The sequence below is a fragment of the Harmonia axyridis genome, chromosome 3 (genome assembly GCF_914767665.1).
Source record: "Harmonia axyridis chromosome 3, icHarAxyr1.1, whole genome shotgun sequence".
Taxonomy (NCBI): domain Eukaryota; kingdom Metazoa; phylum Arthropoda; class Insecta; order Coleoptera; family Coccinellidae; genus Harmonia; species Harmonia axyridis.
This window is the reverse complement of record NC_059503.1, coordinates 11,115,600-11,133,852: the sequence shown is the minus strand read 5'-3', so window position 1 is coordinate 11,133,852 and position 18,253 is coordinate 11,115,600. Positions and strand designations below refer to the sequence as shown.

The following is an 18,253-nucleotide window of genomic DNA, read 5'->3' as shown; positions in this document are numbered from 1 at the left end:
TTTGGGCCACATCATGCTGAATGAACAAAGATATGACCTGCTTCAACTGATTCTGCAGAGCAAGGTCGAGGGGAGGAGAGATCCCGGCAGGAGAAGAATCTCGTAGCTCACGAATTTGAGAGTTTGTTTTCGACGACAACAGTTGGACTCTTCCTGGCTACTTCTTCTTGCTGACGATATTTGTGAGGATTCCAGTGATGAGGTATAGCATATTTCCAGATCCAGATACTTCTTGGATCTCGTATTGTCAAAATTTCGAAGAAACTTTTTGGAGTGATCCAAACCAGCAAAATTCCGCCAGAGTATTTCTCTTTCGGTTTATTCCTTCTCCTGAAACTCTTTCTTGTAGATACAATTGTCTACGCCACAGAAAGGTTCGGGGCTCCTTTTCTGGCAAGTGTGTTGGCCTCTTCATTCCCTCTAATTCTCGAGTGGCCAGGAACCCAGATTTAAAAGAACTTGTTATTCTTGCCCATTGAGTTTTTTTCGGCACTCCAATACTATCTCAGAATTGATGATATGTGAGCTCCTCGGTAGTATAGTGGTCACTATCCCCACCTTTCATAAAAACGTTAAGCTGTGCATCAATTTCATGAACATGAGCAGCGCTATTGAACCAAACAGAACAGCAGTGTTCAGCAGCAAAAAAAAAACAGGAAGGTACTGGTTAGGCTCACACTTTCCTTGGTTCTGATATGTGAACGAAGGTTCCCCATTCAAATTCTCTAATGACCAGATTTTAGACAATTCGCTTTTTTGAATGATTAAAGACAACAATACTGGAGAAAGTTTCCACTGTTCTGCTATTCGATGTTGTCAATTTCAACATCAGTCCGGAAGTCTAGAGAGTCTAGAAAGTTCTCGCTTTCCAGACTTTTAGCGAAGTAATAGCATAAATACATTGGTATATGAAATTTCCTCATCTAGATGTTAGCGTGGCCATCGAATGATCTCCTCAAATACCAATTTCACTCCTCAAATTAATTCTGAAGCTATAAACGTGTTAATAACTCATTCTAGTGGAGTAAAAAGCAATTATCAAAACTACACACTGCCACCAAGCTTAGCACTTATATCTTTTAGAGCCAATTAACTCTGAGTTTTAGACAAGTTGCTTTTTTCAATGATTAGAGACAACACTGGAGAAAGTTTTCAGTGTTCTTCCATTCGATGTTATCAATTTCAACATCAGTCCGGAAGGTTCACGTGGATGAAAATTCCAGGGCGAGACCCGAAATCGAAGAATATACGACGGCCCTTCTAGGCCGCGTCAGAGGCCCTTTGTACTTCTCCCCCTTCCTCTCGTCTCTCGGACGTCGCCGGATCGAAGATGAGAAAATAGTATCCGGACATGTACGTGAATGTGGCACGTCGGAAGGCCCTTTGTATATCTATAATGGCGCGTGACTGGCCTATTAAGGGCCGACGAAGCGCGCAGTCCGTGACCAGCTGAGATGGTTTAATTAAGTTTTAGGTTTCCGTGCGAATTCTCCGGAGAGGCCGGGTTTTATTGAATAACCCCTCTTCCACATATCGTATCAGTCATGTTTCTGGCAACAACCGCACAGTCGAATTCTAATTATTACAGACGTTGTCGCAAGGGCGTTACTGAGAAGTCGGAGATGTTGCTCTTGATGAGGAGTTTTTGTCGGAGTTCTTTCTTCATAACGCGATTGGTGTATATTTCACTCTATGCTACGGCTACGTTATTGTTGGGAAGTTGTATATACTGAGAAGAAATGACTATAGTTCGATTTTTTTAGCGTTTTTCGCGAACATAATCAGAAAAAATTAATTGATAATATCAGAAATCTTGATAAATCATTTCTTTATTTATAATATGCATTAATATTGCTTGAACATGTTAGGTTTGACTATTGAGTTGAAATAAAACATTTCATGTAGCTGGAAGCTCTTCTTGGAAAGGAAGTGTTTTATTACTAGTAACTTGTTCCTGTTTGTCTAGTGCTATAGATTAATATTTTTCTACTGATTCTGCATTCTTCAAACTTAGCTATAAACTTTTCCTAAATTACAACCTTGTAGAGCGTACTGGAAAGACTTTTATATCCTTTGGTAACTGGTAGCTTTCAAGACCTCGTAAGTTATCGTCTTTTCTCCTCTTTCTTGTGATGTGAAGGTTTTTCAACAAAGAGGTTTCATTTTGAAAGATCCGTTATCTTGGCAAATGTCACTTTTGAAGCTATCATTATTCGACGTTCTTTAGCCACATTAAACGATACAGTCTTCAATAACGCATTGAAATTTTCAAAATTCAATGCAAATATGATGAAAATTTTGGAGTGACAGTTCGCAAAGCTAAAGCACTTTAGGGTCGTTGTGAAGCACCTTTTTGGCCAGCAATAGTGAAACTGGAGAAAGAATGCGAGCTGTTGGAACAAGTTATTAAAGAATCGAACCAGTGTGGTCACTCAAGAACAACTGACAATATTGCTGCTGCTTCCCATAATGATGGCGAAAACCCAGAGTTGACAATTACTATAATGACTTTTTATGGCCGGATTTGGAAGATATTGATGTGGGCGAGTTTTATTTCCAACAGGGCGGCGCTACATGCCACAATAGCAACGAAACAATTTTGCAAGTGAAGTTTTCTGGTTGTTTTATCTCTCGAAGAGCTGATCAAAATTGGCCAACGAGATCTTGTGATTTAACATCTTTGGACTTTTTCTGTGAAGTCATATGGAAGAGAAGATTTAGGTGAGCCAATGCATCATAATCGATTCAAGACCCAAAATATGCAATTTGTGGATATACAGCCGCAAATATGCGAATTAGTCAAGAAAAATTTTGCTGCTATCGTTTTCCATAGTTAATGGCACACCTTCCTGGTCAGAATTAAATGAACATCCATTGATTTCTCTTAAAATGTACTCCTCCTCTGTTAATATCAAAATGAAACAATTTTTTTCAAAACACTTGAAACTAACAATTTCGAGCAATATACATAATATCGTGTTGATTACTTCATTAGGACCATCGAAAATTCATGCAGAATAAAAGGAACAACAATAAATCCATCTAGATGAAAAAGCGCCAAGTTAAAGCTCTTCTACAAGAGTTTGAATTGTCTTAAGGTTACTTCACAATCAAAATATGAAAGGCATAAATCTGGAGAACGCAGACGTCACTAGTGCTGCTTGTATAAAGAGATCAGTTGCTTAGTAAATATCTCCTAGGGAATAGCCCGAGAACAAGGGGCTGTATACTATGTTATAGCATCATCTAACTGGAACCAGAAACTATCTGCAATTATTTCCGAATTTCTCAGCATACGCCGTTACCGGTAACAACACCCTTTTCCAAAATTAAGATCTAATGTTGCCCGTAAACAAAACATCACACCAAATTGTGACTTTTGGCCTGCTGGACAGTCTCTGATGAAGCACCGAGATATCGAAGCGAGCTTCAGCAATACACGATAGTGTAATCAGATCATCCTTTCAATTTTTAGTAATTGAAAGATATAATAATGACGACAATAATCTTCTGCCAAAGTGTTCGAAAAATTCAATAGACCAGCAGACGTATGAACCGTTAATCTGGAAAGTTCTCGCTTTCCCGACTTTTAGCGAAGTAATAGCATAAATAAATTGGTACATAAAATTTCCTCATCTAGACGTTAGCGTGGCTATCGAATGATCTCCACAAATACCAATTTCACTCCTCAAATGAATTCTGAACCTATAAACGTGTTAATAACTCTTGATAGTGGAGTTAAAGGCAATTATCCAAACTGCACACTGCCACCAAGCTTGGCACTTATATCTTTTAGAGCCAATTAAGTCCGAACGCCACAAACCTTCCAACAACCTCCCCATATATTTCGGGTGGACCACTAAGTAGAATATAATCTCAAGACAGAACAGTTGTTGTCGCTTCTAAATACTTAATTCAGCGCTTTTTCTGCTGACTCGAAGGTTCCAGCCTCACTTAATGTTTCAAACCCCATTTGTTCGCACATTCGGGTGTAGTAGAAGTTAATTCAGACTTTCCTTAATTACTCCGAATGTATTCCTAACTTCATCCACCAGGGCACAAAAATGCCACCAGTCAACTCAGCAGCATTGATGCAGTTTGGGATATTTATGAACATTTTCTACCGTATACTTGGGAGCTGAGGTAAAAATCTTGTCCACAGGATTTTTCAAGTAGCTTTTGACGAACTTTTTGACAACTGAGTTGTCATCATCAGGAAACTATTGGTTACAGGTAACTAAATCGCAATGTATAATGGTCAGGGTCTCCACCAGTATCTAGCCTTCTATTGATCTCTCCTACGTTTTCTCTAATTCTGTGGTTATTTCGTTCATTCTTCCACATCTTGTAGAACAAAATCGTGCGAGAATATATCAGAAACGCACAGTTTTCATGATTATATTTCATTATTATATGTTGGTACTCCGAACTTTCCGCCACGGCTTTATCTGTCAATTCATCAATTTGCCTTAAAGAAATCAGTTCTGCCAACCAACATTTTTCAATGCAAAAATCACTAAATGATATTTATGGAAATATTTCATTAATTTCAATAAAAACGCAATGAATTAGAGAAAATAATGTATAATACTCGTACAGAAGGCTCATTCTACCACTCGTTCATTCCAAAACTCGCCACTTCGTGGCTCGTTTTTGAATTTTGAACTCGTGGAAGAATATCAATGCCTTCTGCACTTGTATTATAAATAACTATTCTTTTCTGTATTTGCATTTATGCATATACCTGATTTTAATTTTTTTAGAATCATGAAAAAACATTGCCTAAATATTGTCGACTTTTACTGGCTACGCTGAAAACTAATTTTATGATATGTCTTTTCTGAGAATTTTCTTACAGATTCTTTAGAAGTAAAGGCGCTGAAACTAATGTTAGCATTGAATGTTTTCACGAGTGTTATGTTCTTTAGTAGTTGTTTGTTTTATACTTATTTACTATAACAATTTATAGCTTAATTTGAAAGAGTGTTTCCCTCAGCTTTGATTCTCAGCATCGTGTCTACATAGTACTCGAATTATTCCATATTTAAACATTCAATTGTCTAGGTAGACATTGAAACTCATCCCCAAAAACACTCCAATATAATTTCTTAAATTCCATTCAGCTCGATAGTCCGAATTGTCGGCACATTCACCTTTTCGTTTCTACCGGATAAGTCCATCCGAAAGAAAGAAAAAGAAAACTGCAGACCAATCAAACCGAACTCGCAGGTATCCGGTTAGCCACGAACTGATTCGAGAAACGACACCGTCACAACGAGATCACTAACCTTGTGCCAACTTTGCCGGAAGTCGCTGTGAGCTGACGCCATCTTCGTGATTTCACGAAATATATCCAAGTTGTTCCTAATATGGCGTATGAACGGGAGGGATGAAAAGATCGTGATAAATATATTGTCAACATACGGGTCTTCTGAATTTTAGTCTAGCATTCGGTCCCTATCAAGATGCAATGGAAAAATTGCTATTTCCTTAAAAAGTCTGGATTGAGAGTGTTCTAAGTACCTATTTTCCGCACGCCTGATAAGTTAGCAGGCACCTACCTACAGAGCATAGTATATTGTGTCATAGGGAGCAGAATTGTGACTTTTGTTTACTTTTCTTTGAATACCTAACACATGCGAATTTTTATTCAAACCACAATCAAAAAGAAAAACCAAGAAAATATCGAAAACAAATTGCAGCACAGCTGAAATATTCAAAAAATGTTAGACTGCATTCCTATGAACTCTAGTTTTGTGACTTTCAAGGCGAATGAAAAATTCAACAAGACTATGAGAGGCTTGGAGAGACGTTTTTAGTACTTTTAATTCGATATAAATATCAACATCATTGTGCCAAGACCTTTACTATGCGATATATCTTTATGATATAGACTTTTCTGTCTAGAAATAAAATTCTAACTGACAAAATATCAAAATCAATAAAACAAATACTATCCAAAACTGTACAAATTCAAAAGAAGTTGAATGAATTGAAGGACTAAATTTACATAAACACAGACGTACGTTCCAGAATTTCTGTATTTTTCAATACAAACTTTGTTCGTCAGTGTCTTATAGTCCAAAAACTCACAGAATCCACAAACATATGTTCATTTCACTTGCGTTTGAGGACACCGTAGGCTGAGTAAAAGGAACTATAGGTAAGGATATACAGAGGTCACAATTTCAACAGGTAGTCTTCTCTCTTACTCTTCTGTGAAATGGGTATACAAATCAACATTTATGATTTGAATGACAATGTTAAAAAAAATCAATTTTATCATCTTTTGGTTGATGTTAACTCTAATTACTAAAAGATTGCTTTAAATGTTCAAATGAGACTACTTGACTAAGTTTTAATTGAGTAAACTTCCTCGTACATATTTCGAACATTTGGATAAAGGGATGACGAAATTATACTATCAAAAGCACTGAAAATATTCACTACAAACAGAGTATTGTTCAAAACAGCATACGATAAAGTTATTAATCCTAAGAATTAATTTTCAAGCAGAATTTTCCACTTTAATTGTAGAGTAGTGTATTTCACAACGTATAAAGTAGTTTACTTTATGTCCCGACTGAAAGTATAAAAACGTGGAATGAACGTGAACAAAATAGTAAACCTGAAAACGGGAGTCGTGAAACTCAACGGATTTCCACGTTCAAAGCAAGTAGGTACCATTAAAGAAAACCAGAGCGTTCATCTGTCGACTATCTGAAAGTCCCACACTATAATAACCCCGTGTCAAACACATAAACCTTCTGAGGGGGAGGCGTCGTACAATGAATTGCGAAAATGTAAATTCTACGTGACGTATTACCAGAAGAAACTTCTTACTATATATATCCACGAGTTCACATGTAGGACCGTAATAAAGACCAGCTAATTTGAATTCACTTACGTATGGTAATAGGTATGCGTACATGCAAGCTAAAATCACATCCCTCCATTTGTTTGAACAAATGTGACCATATATTCTCAGCACGAAGTGAACATGTTTTTGTGGAATTCATGATTGTATTTATTAAGGAATACTGGCGCTAAATAATGAGAGATTAATAGGGTTCTGACTGGATATTAACAGGTAAATTCACAGATTGCTTTCGACACCTGCAAAGCGAGAAAGAAATGGAGTAATTGGGTCTCATTCGAAGCCATTACCTACTTTTGTTGAAGTTGTCGTTTTTCGTTAAGAAACTCAATCGTGAAATTCTGTGAAATTGTTCATTTGGAATGAACGTTTCACTTTGGATGAATATCTAGTAAATGGCACTAGAAACTTGATAACTATAGGATTATCAGATTTTGTAAGTTCACAATAATAGGCTTATACATTCCTATACGCCTACGTATACTTCTTCAGGGACTACAATGAAAAATTACAAAGTTACAAAATTCAAACTCTGAAACAGAACTTACTCTTGTTTAATATGAGCTTTTTTTTTCCCATTAACAATCTGTCTTTAATCGTCATGAACAAGTCTTTACTATATTATATCTGTATTATTCTCTAAACCCTCAATCTTTCCTAATCAATTTTGGAATCTGATTTTTCTATCAACACCTTTCTGATATTTTCATAAAATTAATTACTATCAGATTTATGACTTTTCTTGGTTGTCAAAAACCACAGAAACAGCTTTGGATAGACATTTTATCTCACAAATTCTTCAATCAACTGTCAACTTGTCTTCTCCTCTGTCCTATTTCTAAAATATTACAATAAATCTACCTCGTCTGTACATACAGGGTGGCCATTTGAAAACGAAACAGACGAGATTACAGACGAAATAAAGTTTTTCGATAGAAATGCTCGGACAGGTCGATTTTTGTTTCGAGGGGGACAACTTAAGATGTAGGTTACGGACGCATAGCGCTTCAACCCTTGCTACTACAACCCTCACCCCCAAATTTTGAATAGGGAAGATGGGGTGAGTGATACCTCATTTGAAAGGTATTTTTATACTGATTTCAGCACAGTAATTGTTTTTTCATTTTATGCATTAGTTCTCGAAATATTCTTAACTAAGTATTTGAAAATGAAGTGGTGTTTTCATGGCACTTGTAGTGTTCGACATTTTGAGCTTCAAAACAACCATGACTGTGGCTTCCTTCCTAACTAACTAACGCATGAATATTTCGAGAACTAATGCATAAAATGAAAAAACAATTACTGTGCTGAAATCAGTATAAAAATACCTTTAAATTGAGGTATCACTCACCCCATCTTCCCTATTCAAAAATTGGGGGTGGGGGTTGTAGCAGCAAGGGTTGAAGCGCTATGCGTCCGTAACCTACATCTTAAGTTTTCCCCCTCGAAACAGAAATCGACCTGTCCGAGCATTTCTATCGAAAAACTTTATTTCGTCTGTAATCTCGTCTGTTTCGTTTTCAAATGGCCACCCTGTATATTAATACTATAGGTGCGTCTACCTATTTCAACTGATTCCAAAAATGAATGTGAATGATTTGATATGTATCGTTGAATTTCATTATTGAAGTCCATAGATTCACATCTCGTTAATGTTTCCATAGATTCACATCTCGTTAATGTTTCTGTATTCATATTTTGTTTTTGTGATATTTCAAAATCTGAATTTCTTTATCATATTGTTATTTCTTCAAATACTACACATTAGGCCAATTGAAAAGTCTCCGGTCTGATGCACAGATGGCGATGCTAATATTAAATTCATATGATTTTTAGCTAGTACTAACCTTCAACGATACGTGTCAAAATTCAACAGCATTAGTTTGTGAGATATTGCGTTGTGAGTGTAGCTACTTTTGTTATTTGAAAAAAGATGAAAAAAAAAATTTTGTTGTGCTGATAAAATATTGCTTTTTGAAGGCAAAATATACAGTTAAAGCAAAATCTTAGCTTGATGAAGAGTTTCCGGAGTCTGCACCAGGAAAATCAACCATAATTGGTATTCTAGGTTTAAATGTGGTGAAATGAGCACCGAAGACGGCGAACGTAGTGGACGCCCAAAAGAGTTTGTCATCGACGAAAAAATCACAAAAGTTCACAAAATAATTTTGAATTGCCGTAAAGTGAAGTTGATCGAGATAGCTGACATTGTGAATATATCATCTGAACGTATACACCATATCATTCACGAATATTTGTACATGAGAAAGCTGTGTGCAAAATGGGTGCGAGCTCACAATCGATTAAAAGCAACAACGTGTTAATGATTCTGAGCAGTGTTTGAAGCTGTTTAAGTGCAATAAACCTGAATTTTTGTGTCGATATGTGACAATGAATGAAACATGGCTCCATCATTTCACTCTGGAGTTCAATCGACACTCAGCTCAGTAGAGTGCTCGCGATGAACCGAATCCAAAGCGAGGAAAAACACAACAGTCAGCGGATAAGGTTATGGCATCAGTATTCTGGGATGCGCAAGATATAATATTCATTGATTACCTCCAAAAGGGTCAGACCATCAACAGCGATTATTATATAGCGTTATTGGATCGTTTAAAGGATGAAATCGTTAAAAACGGGCCCATTTGAAGAAAAAAAAAAGGTGCAGTTTCATCAAGACAATGAGCCGTGTTACAAATCAATGAAACAATGGCAAAATTGCATGAGTTGGGCTTCGAATTGCTTCTGCCGTATTCACCAGATCTGCCCCCCATTGACCTTTTCCTGCTCACAGACCTCAAAAGAATGCTAACTGGGAAGAAATTCATTGCCAATGAAGAAGTAATCGCCGAAACTGAGGCCTATTTTGAAGCGAAAGACAAATCATACGACAAAAATGGTATCGAAAAGTTGGAAGATCGCTATATAGAATTTTGCCGAGGAAATGTGTTTTACTAGTGGTGAACCGGGAACTTTCAATTGGCCTGTTATGAAGATAACAATTCCAAGCTTTGTCCAAAATTCGGAATCAATAGTTCACCGGAACAGAAACAGAGAAACAGAAAGTTCAAGCAGAATATCAAAAAAAAATAAGGAAAGCACGACGACAGGAGCTTTCCTTATTTTTCAAGATAAATTATGAGTTTTCAAGTTGAACTAGATTTCTTCTTTACAATTCAAATCAAACAAACCGTACCTTATAAAAACACTCCAACTTCGCTGTCAAGTTTTTATCACAGTTCGTTCTCGTTCAATTTTCAACCAATCTAGTATTAAAAATTAGTTCATCCGATAAAAAAACGCTTGTTCTTTCACGTATAATAACAACATCACGATACAAAAGTCCAATCACGATAAAATCCTAATCAGAAAAAATATCTCAATTAAAACCAACCCCACCAGAATAATTTTTCGGTAGGAACACTTCCAAAAATTCCTATGTATGCGAAACAAATTGAATTATCTTAATTGTGGAAAAATGTAGTACACACAAAACGCAGTTCGTGTATAATTTGCGAAACAATCCCCTAATTCCCCAACTCCACACGTGAGACTAAAACGATTCACTTCGCTCCTATAATTCAGTCAAGATAAAAAAAAAGTGTAGATACGCATCTCTAGGGGAGAAATTGAATATGTTTCGGTTCACAGCGGCGGACGGGCAGGGGTTGAATTAAGAGTGCGGGGGTCGCAGGATTATATTCTTCGGATATAAATCTGCGAATTAGCATGGGATGCGACCGCTGATTGCCTCCGTGGAAGTGGAAAACCGGGAGGGGATGAAACTGGAAAAACGAGACTTGGTTCCAATCCAATGCCCTTGGTGGTGGTTTGCCTCAGCCAGAAATAAATTTCGCCAATGAAAATTAGCTTTTTTGGGAGGCTGGGGATTTCTAGATTGGGCCTTATGTTCTTTTCCGACATGTTAAACAGTTTTTTTTAATGAAGTTGAATTTTTACTCGATTATCTGTATTTCTTTAATATATTATTTTTAATAATTTAATTCCATTCTTCTCTGTGTGATTGTAATCTTCTGTAACTTGTTCTACCTTCCATGATATCGAGAATAATGCCAGATCTTATGAAGGGTGTTTTTTTTAGAGCTATACAACTTTAAATTGCAATAAAACAACGATGGATTATTCGATTGGCATGTGTTTTATTTATTTGCAAGATAATCTTGTGGCATTACATTTTGAATATGATTTGTGGCATATAACCGCCACTGCTGGCTCGGATGTAGTCCAATCTGGACGTCCAATTTTCGATGACTTTTTCCAACATTTGTGGCCGTATATCGGTAATAACACGGCAAATGTTGTTTTCCAAATGGTCAAGGGTTTGTGGCTTTTCCGCATATACCAATGACTTTACATAACTCCACAGAAAGTAGTCTAGCGGTGTTAAATCCCAAGATCCTGGAGGCCAATTCACAGGTCCAAAACGTGAAATTAGTCAGACACCAAACGTGTCTTTCAATAAATCGATTGTGGCACGAGCTGTGTGACATGTTGCACCATCTTGTTGGAACCACAGCTCCTGGACATCATGGTTGTTCAATTCAGGAATGAAAAAGTTATTAATCATGGCTCTATACCGATCACCATTGACTGTGATAATCTGGCCACCATCGTTTTTGAGGAAGTACGGACCAATGATTCCAGCAGCCCATAAAGCGCACCAAACAGTCAGTTTTTCTGGATGAAACGGTGTTTCGACATACACTTGAGGATTAGCTTCACTCCAAATGCGGCAGTTTTGTTTGTTGACGTAGCCATTCAACCAGAAGTGCGCTTCATCGCTAAACAAAATAAAATGGACGTAGTGCGCGATAGGTATTCCGCACAGAACCATTATTTCTGAAATAAAATTGCACTATTTGCAAGCGTTATTCAGACGTGAGTCTATTCATGATGAATTGCCAAACCAAACTGAGAATAAATCACTCAACAGCTGTTAAATCGGTCGCTATCTTGAACAGTTATGCCAACTTAAAGTTATATACCTCGAAAAAAAACACCCGTTACCTATTTTTCACTTCACAACTAATAGACAACATAAAAGAGGAAGACAAATTTTGTGAAGAAAATGATCTCAAATGATTCTACTCATTGAGGAATGTTTTCTGGTCAAATTTGATTATGTTTCTTCTATCGGCTCAGTAAAAACTCCCGATAATAATGAATAATATAAAATTAGGTTCATGAAAAATCCTCGAATTTGTGCAGAGTCACCTCTCCAAGATGAATTGAGAGGGTGTGTCTTGGAGAGAGATCGCTGGATAAACCAACTGATGAGTACACCAGCGATCTCGGGACGAAACACCATAACCCTCAGAGTTAGAGGGCGTACCTACGTTATTTGCTCGGGAAAGTATAGTTTACACTCTTAGTGATAGGCAGCAAAACTAATTCAAAGACAACTGCGCTGTTCTTATCATTTATAAAGACCTTATAGAATACCACGTAAATCGATTTCCCATTTCTCTCAATGTCTCACTCATCATTAACCTCATCGAATCAACGAAAGTGAAAGGTATCGATTTTACTTCATACCCTTGTCCCTTCTCAAAATCCACCCCAATTTCTCAGCATCGGAATTCATGTCTTGGACCCCGAATTGAATTAACACTATTCAAACACGAACGAACACGTGTTCTTCACTTCAAATCAATGTCGTCGGCTTCGTTGAGTTCACGCCACGCGATGAACACCTAGAGAAAATTTCCTTTTCGGGGAAACCCGCAAGCTTGAAAGCCCTCGTCCTACCTCTGATCCAAATTGGCTGTTGACTTCGGCAATAACACTATTAATATTTCACCGAAGTGGAGCACGTGAGAGGAAGGATGAATTTTTATGGCGCGACGATGGGTTTTGGGACTGGGGAATGGGAGTTGTTTATGAACACGCGTTTGGTACGTCAAAAGCGATTTCAAGCGAATTACCACTACCTAATGACTAATTGTCCTGGTTTCAGCCCTTCAGGAATAAGCAACTTCTGCTTGAATACAACGTGGATTATGGTCCAACATTTTCGTTAATGTAGGTCAGAGTGCGGTAATCAGAACAAACACAAACAAAACCTAAATTTATTTTAGCATCATCCTTCTGTATTATCGCCCCCTTCTACTAAAACGACCCTTGCCATCAATAGAAAATTGTGTAGGATATTTTATATGTATATGTACCTCAGAATAATAAACATAGATAGAGGGAGCATTCGCAAGTTTCTCCACGAAGAACGCACTTCTTATATCCCATAGTGAATCAACGTTTCATAACAACTCAAAATATATTGAAATAAATACTTAAATATATCAGAAATCCAGAAAACAAACTTCAAGCGCGCAAAACGACGTGAAACAACCAATGACACTAAGAGAGCAAAAGTTGCCAAACCTTGGATTTCAGCAGGTAGATACAGAAAATGATAAATATTCTGCTCATAATAAATTCGACAATTAGGAAAAATATCGGATTCCAAATATTCAAATTTGCATATTCAATCGGGAATCACTCAAATAAATATATTTCATTCAATATAATATACTTTCATAATGATATGGTAAAATTCTGGATTTGAAAATATATCACAATCCGACAAGGTATTCTAACCATGTTGGGGACATGTGAAATTGCGTATACTTCCTCTATCTACGTTTATTACTCTATAATGCATACGAAATCTCAATTCTGCTATCACTGTCGATATTCGCTGTAAACACGAAATTTAGCACGAGGTTTGAAATCGATATTTTATATCAACAACCAAAATCTCAATTTTCATCCAATTTTTGGATTTCTCACATTCTGAAAAATAAATTGTAAAAATCTCAGTTGAATTTTCTTCTTTGAAGAACTCTAAAAATACATTTATGAATAAATAAACCGAATGATAGCGTTCACATACTGTAGACCTCCATTCAATAAAATACTACAATCATAATCTAACTTCATACATGTTCATTGAAATAGAATCATGACAGCGGATGCGAAAAATCCTCCAATTTCGCAAATCCATAATCTATACCGGATACCATTCTGCAATGTCGTAAACAAATGAGGGAACGTGCTCAAATGTCCTTTCCACATGTTATGTGTTTCCACAACATCCATCAATCTTATTGTATTTCAGATTAGTTATGATGATATATTGCTGTTTGCTATGGACTAATTCCATTCTAGAACACTGCAATAGGAATCCATTAACCAGTTGAGAATTCGCAAACATAGCTTATTGGAAAGTTATTAGTTTCCAGAAATCGAATCACCTCAAGTGAAATTCGATATAGGATATTAGGATTCGGGGATAACTTGAAGTTTATATGGCTTAAAATTCGGTATTATACTAAAAAATGACGAAAGCATTGACGTAAGGTCATCGGCTTTTGCGTACAAATTCGTATTCATATGATTTCTTTACGAAATTTCGCTGCTTCATTTCACTTTTCTCTGTTGTCTAAACATGAATCTGATGTTGGCACTTTCTGTTTTGTGGCATAGCGTTTAGAATGAGGAATACCTTCAGGACAACACAATGTCAATTTTCCTCAATTCGAGTTCATTCGTCATCTACTTCAACGATCCTCTAACATTTCAATATCTTTTCTGTAGGAAGATTCGTCTTTGCCTTCACTAGAGCCAAATTTTCTTTCCTAGAGCATTCTTTTGAGGTCTAGAGGCCTGATCTAAAGATTAAGCTCGATAGCCAAGCAATTCGTCCAATTTGACCATACACCAACAAATATATCTTCATTTTACCTTCAATATCTTGATCCAGACTTAACTCTTTGTTTTGACACTTGCTACTGATCTAAAAAAGTGGTATGACATTGGCGGTACCATCTGTACAACAGTACTTATTGAATGATGTGTTGTCATTCGAATAGTGAAATGTTTGGTACAACAGTCTTTTGTATCATTCGGCCATTCTTCAGGAATTAACACAGTGAATTCCAGGTTAACCTGGTTACCAACAGGCGCGGATCCAGGGGGGGGGAACTGGGGGAACGTTCCCCCCCAAATGGCCCGAGCACCTCTTAAATTTTGCCGGCCCTGCTAGAATTTGACAAACTAAGGCTCAAAAAATTACAAGATCAGCAAAAATTTCACCTTCAATACAATTTGTGAAAACCCATATTAATGAACGGCAAAAAAATGACGCCCCAAAATGGCGGAAGTCTGGGTTCCACATTTTCAGTATTTTGAGTATCTAAAAGTTCCCCCCCCAAAAGTGGGGCCTGGATCCGCGCCTGGTTACCAATTTTGTCAACCTTACCATTGTCGCCAGGAATAATAGTGTCATGCTTGCTTTTGTTAGAAGTTCTTAATTTAGTATCATGATTTTCCTGAATTTGGAACGCTTTTGCACGCTTCAATTCATCTTAGACTACTGGAATATTCAAAGACGCGGTAATTTGTCAATTCATCCTATGTCATTGGTCGGGATGCGGATGCGCGTATCTAGAGAAGGAAACAGAGAGAATTTTCTGAAATATTTTCAATAATTGTCGAGACTTTGGGAAGAATACGTAGCTTGTTTTAGATTGCAGCCTTTGATAGTTTGATTTGAAATTTAGAATTCAATTTATCGGCGAGAATTGTGTCTGGATTCTCGGTAAGTGTTGACATGAATATTTGCATTCAACAAGTAATAATCTCACAGGACGAATGTATTAATTTTGAAACAGTAGTTTTTTTTAGAGCCATCTACATAGAAACGTATTTCAGGTTTGGTAGGATTGTTTTTGTGTTAAATAATTTCAATAAAACTCCTTCTCGGGTTTATTTTATGATAAATGTAATCATTTTCTTATAATTTCTTGGTTAGAAATACGAGAAGGAGTTGTAAATTCAGGTTAACATATTTTAAAATCGTTGTTCATTTTTCTAAAACAACTCCTGTGGGATTGGAACAATAGAAACCTTTCTTGGGATTGAAAAATATCAAGAAGTATTTCCTTGAGATACAAACAAGACAAGTGCTATGGTACCGGCAGTACCATCTCTGTGTCAGACCAGGGACTCATTTAAACTAGACTGATCAGATGAGTTGAATCGCTAACCATTGCTAATGTATATCGAAGAAATGAATGCCGATATGATACTTTGAGGTGGTAAAAGCGACAAAGTATCTCCCCTAATATTTACTTAGTGCCTCATGCCACACTGTAGGGGTTTTACGTTTCGCCGTAAGGCGCACTTACAAATCCACCCTTAATTAAAACTTTACGTCCGTGAGCAAATATCTGTGAGCGGGCTTCTAATTCATCTCTAGCCCCAGGTGGGTTTTATGGCTCTGTTATACATGGGAGGGCCACCTAAGGCAACTCATGAAAAATTACATTTTGTTCTTTCGTAGTTACTTTGTTATTTGAAATACTATTCAGAGATTCGCTTTCTGCTATATGATTAGCAAGCCGATTTGAAATCAGTCATCTGTGAATTCGACATGGAAGTATTTAAACGGGGCATAAGTTTCACTAGACGTGAAGAAGTTCTTTCTAGGGTAAGAGGAAACATTTGGATGACGACATGTACTTAACTATAATAAAATGGGATTTGATCTCGATAGAGAAAGTATTCAATATTGTAAAGAGCTGCCTTTAGCTCGATAGATGGCACTTTATTCTACACATAACTAGAACTGTCTGAGATCTCACCCATGAAAAACCGAAAAAAGTATTTTTGACTGAAGATTTTCCACAACATGTCTCAACAAAATTAATTTTAGACAAGGCTTCAGAAAATATTCATGTAATTGAGAACAATGGTTTTTAAAAAATGAACAATTTTTCGAATCTGGTGGTTCAATACCTTTTTTTTCTCGAAATTATATCAGAAATAACCACTTGAAACTTTCTGACGTTATTCTGGAACAACTTGTAATCGATAATAATATTAATAACATTCAGTGTTCCAATAAGACATACCAATATGTAAAAGAACAGTCAAAGAGAAAGAAGGAACGAAATCAACACATATATCATATTTGAATCACAAGTTTTCATAAGCAAGATATTCACTAATGGTCGGATAGCTTTTTTGAGGAATTCACATTTTACCAACTTCTTGAACTTCATACACCCAATAGTTTAATATAAATATATAAATTGTAGTACAAACTTATGGCCAAGTAAATAGGTAATATTAAAATTTTGTTGTTATATGAGCAAGAATACACAAAGTAGCAACCTTTCTGATAGAAGAGTAATGAAAACCTGATAATTTCTCCATCAATTGTTCATTTTCCTTTACATGAATTAAACATCTATGAATAAACAAAACTTCTCTCTTACTCTTCTGTGAAATAAGTAAGCAAATCGACATTTACAATTGAAATAACTATTTTAGAAAATTTAATTCCATCTTATGGTTGATGTTGACTCTTATAAATGAATGATTACTCTGAACTCAACTGAGTTTGCTTCATAAAGACAAATTTAATGATGAATAATAATAAATATCGAAACTGTGACATCAAAAATGAAGGTTTTGGCGTAATTAGGTCAGAATTTTCGTATTTATATTAAATTACCGTCTTCAATTATACTTATTTGACCTTTATCTTATTGCTGTGAGTTCTACAGGACTCTCTGCTGAGACCACCATCGACGGGTCATCAGCAAATATAGACAGGATACCTGATCATATAATATAATTAGATGGATCACAGATAAACAAAACAAATAAGAGCGGTCCCAGGCCAGAGCCCTGGGGAACTCCCAAATTTTACATATAGGAAACAAAGCAGCACCTACTCTAACCGACCTAATTTGGAATAACATCACATTAAAACAATTCAGTCAGCATTTTCCACAGAAAAAAATCAACAACTTCCAAACTTTCACCTTTCGAACGTTCTTCTCGCCCGGCAATCATCCACTTCCGAGCAGCCCCGAAAACTCGGATAACTCATATCTCCCAGCCGGGAAATATGAAAGAAAACTGCCCCCCCTATCATTCACTTCGGTAACGAAGCAATTCTCTCTTCAAGTCACGCCATCGGCCCCCGAAAATGGGGGGGCCTGAATGGTCCGCTGTCGTCGTAAAATACCGCATTCCGGAAGATATGATTCAGCGGAATTAATATGTATAAAGATGAAAACCGACGGCGTGGGGTTGCTCGTTGTCCGGAAACACGTTCTGATGAACGGCCGAACGAAACAACGTGATTCAAAAGGGTTGGAGCAGGTTGGGGATGAAAAAAACATCGAGGTTTTTTAGATCACACCTGAGAACTGTGTTTATCTGTTATAAATTATTATTTTTCATGGAATTATACAAAAATAGAATTTATTGACAAAATTTATATTGCCTACAATTACATAGACGTACAACTTTGCTTCCGCCGATTTTTTTTTCGAAATTCGAAGC

General features: G+C 36.6%; 1 protein-coding gene across 15 annotated transcripts in view; it reads right to left on the bottom strand.

Moving 5' to 3' along the window:
* LOC123674454 (CUGBP Elav-like family member 4) overlaps positions 1–18,253 on the bottom strand; it is a 645,081-nt gene that overhangs the window by 584,854 nt on the left and 41,974 nt on the right. For 13 of the 15 annotated variants that reach the window (XM_045609319.1, XM_045609317.1, XM_045609313.1 and 10 more), the window contains exons 1-2: positions 7,172–7,189; positions 6,908–7,116 (exon numbers count right to left, since the gene is read on the bottom strand). The exons of the other annotated variants lie outside the window; for them this stretch is intronic. Coding sequence is in view for 9 of the 13 variants with exons in the window: in XM_045609300.1 (XP_045465256.1) it covers positions 6,908–7,019 (112 nt within the window). In the remaining 4 variants the exon portion in view is untranslated. Of the gene's footprint in view, positions 1–6,907; positions 7,117–7,171; positions 7,190–18,253 lie in introns of those variants that run through there. 15 annotated transcript variants of the gene reach the window in all.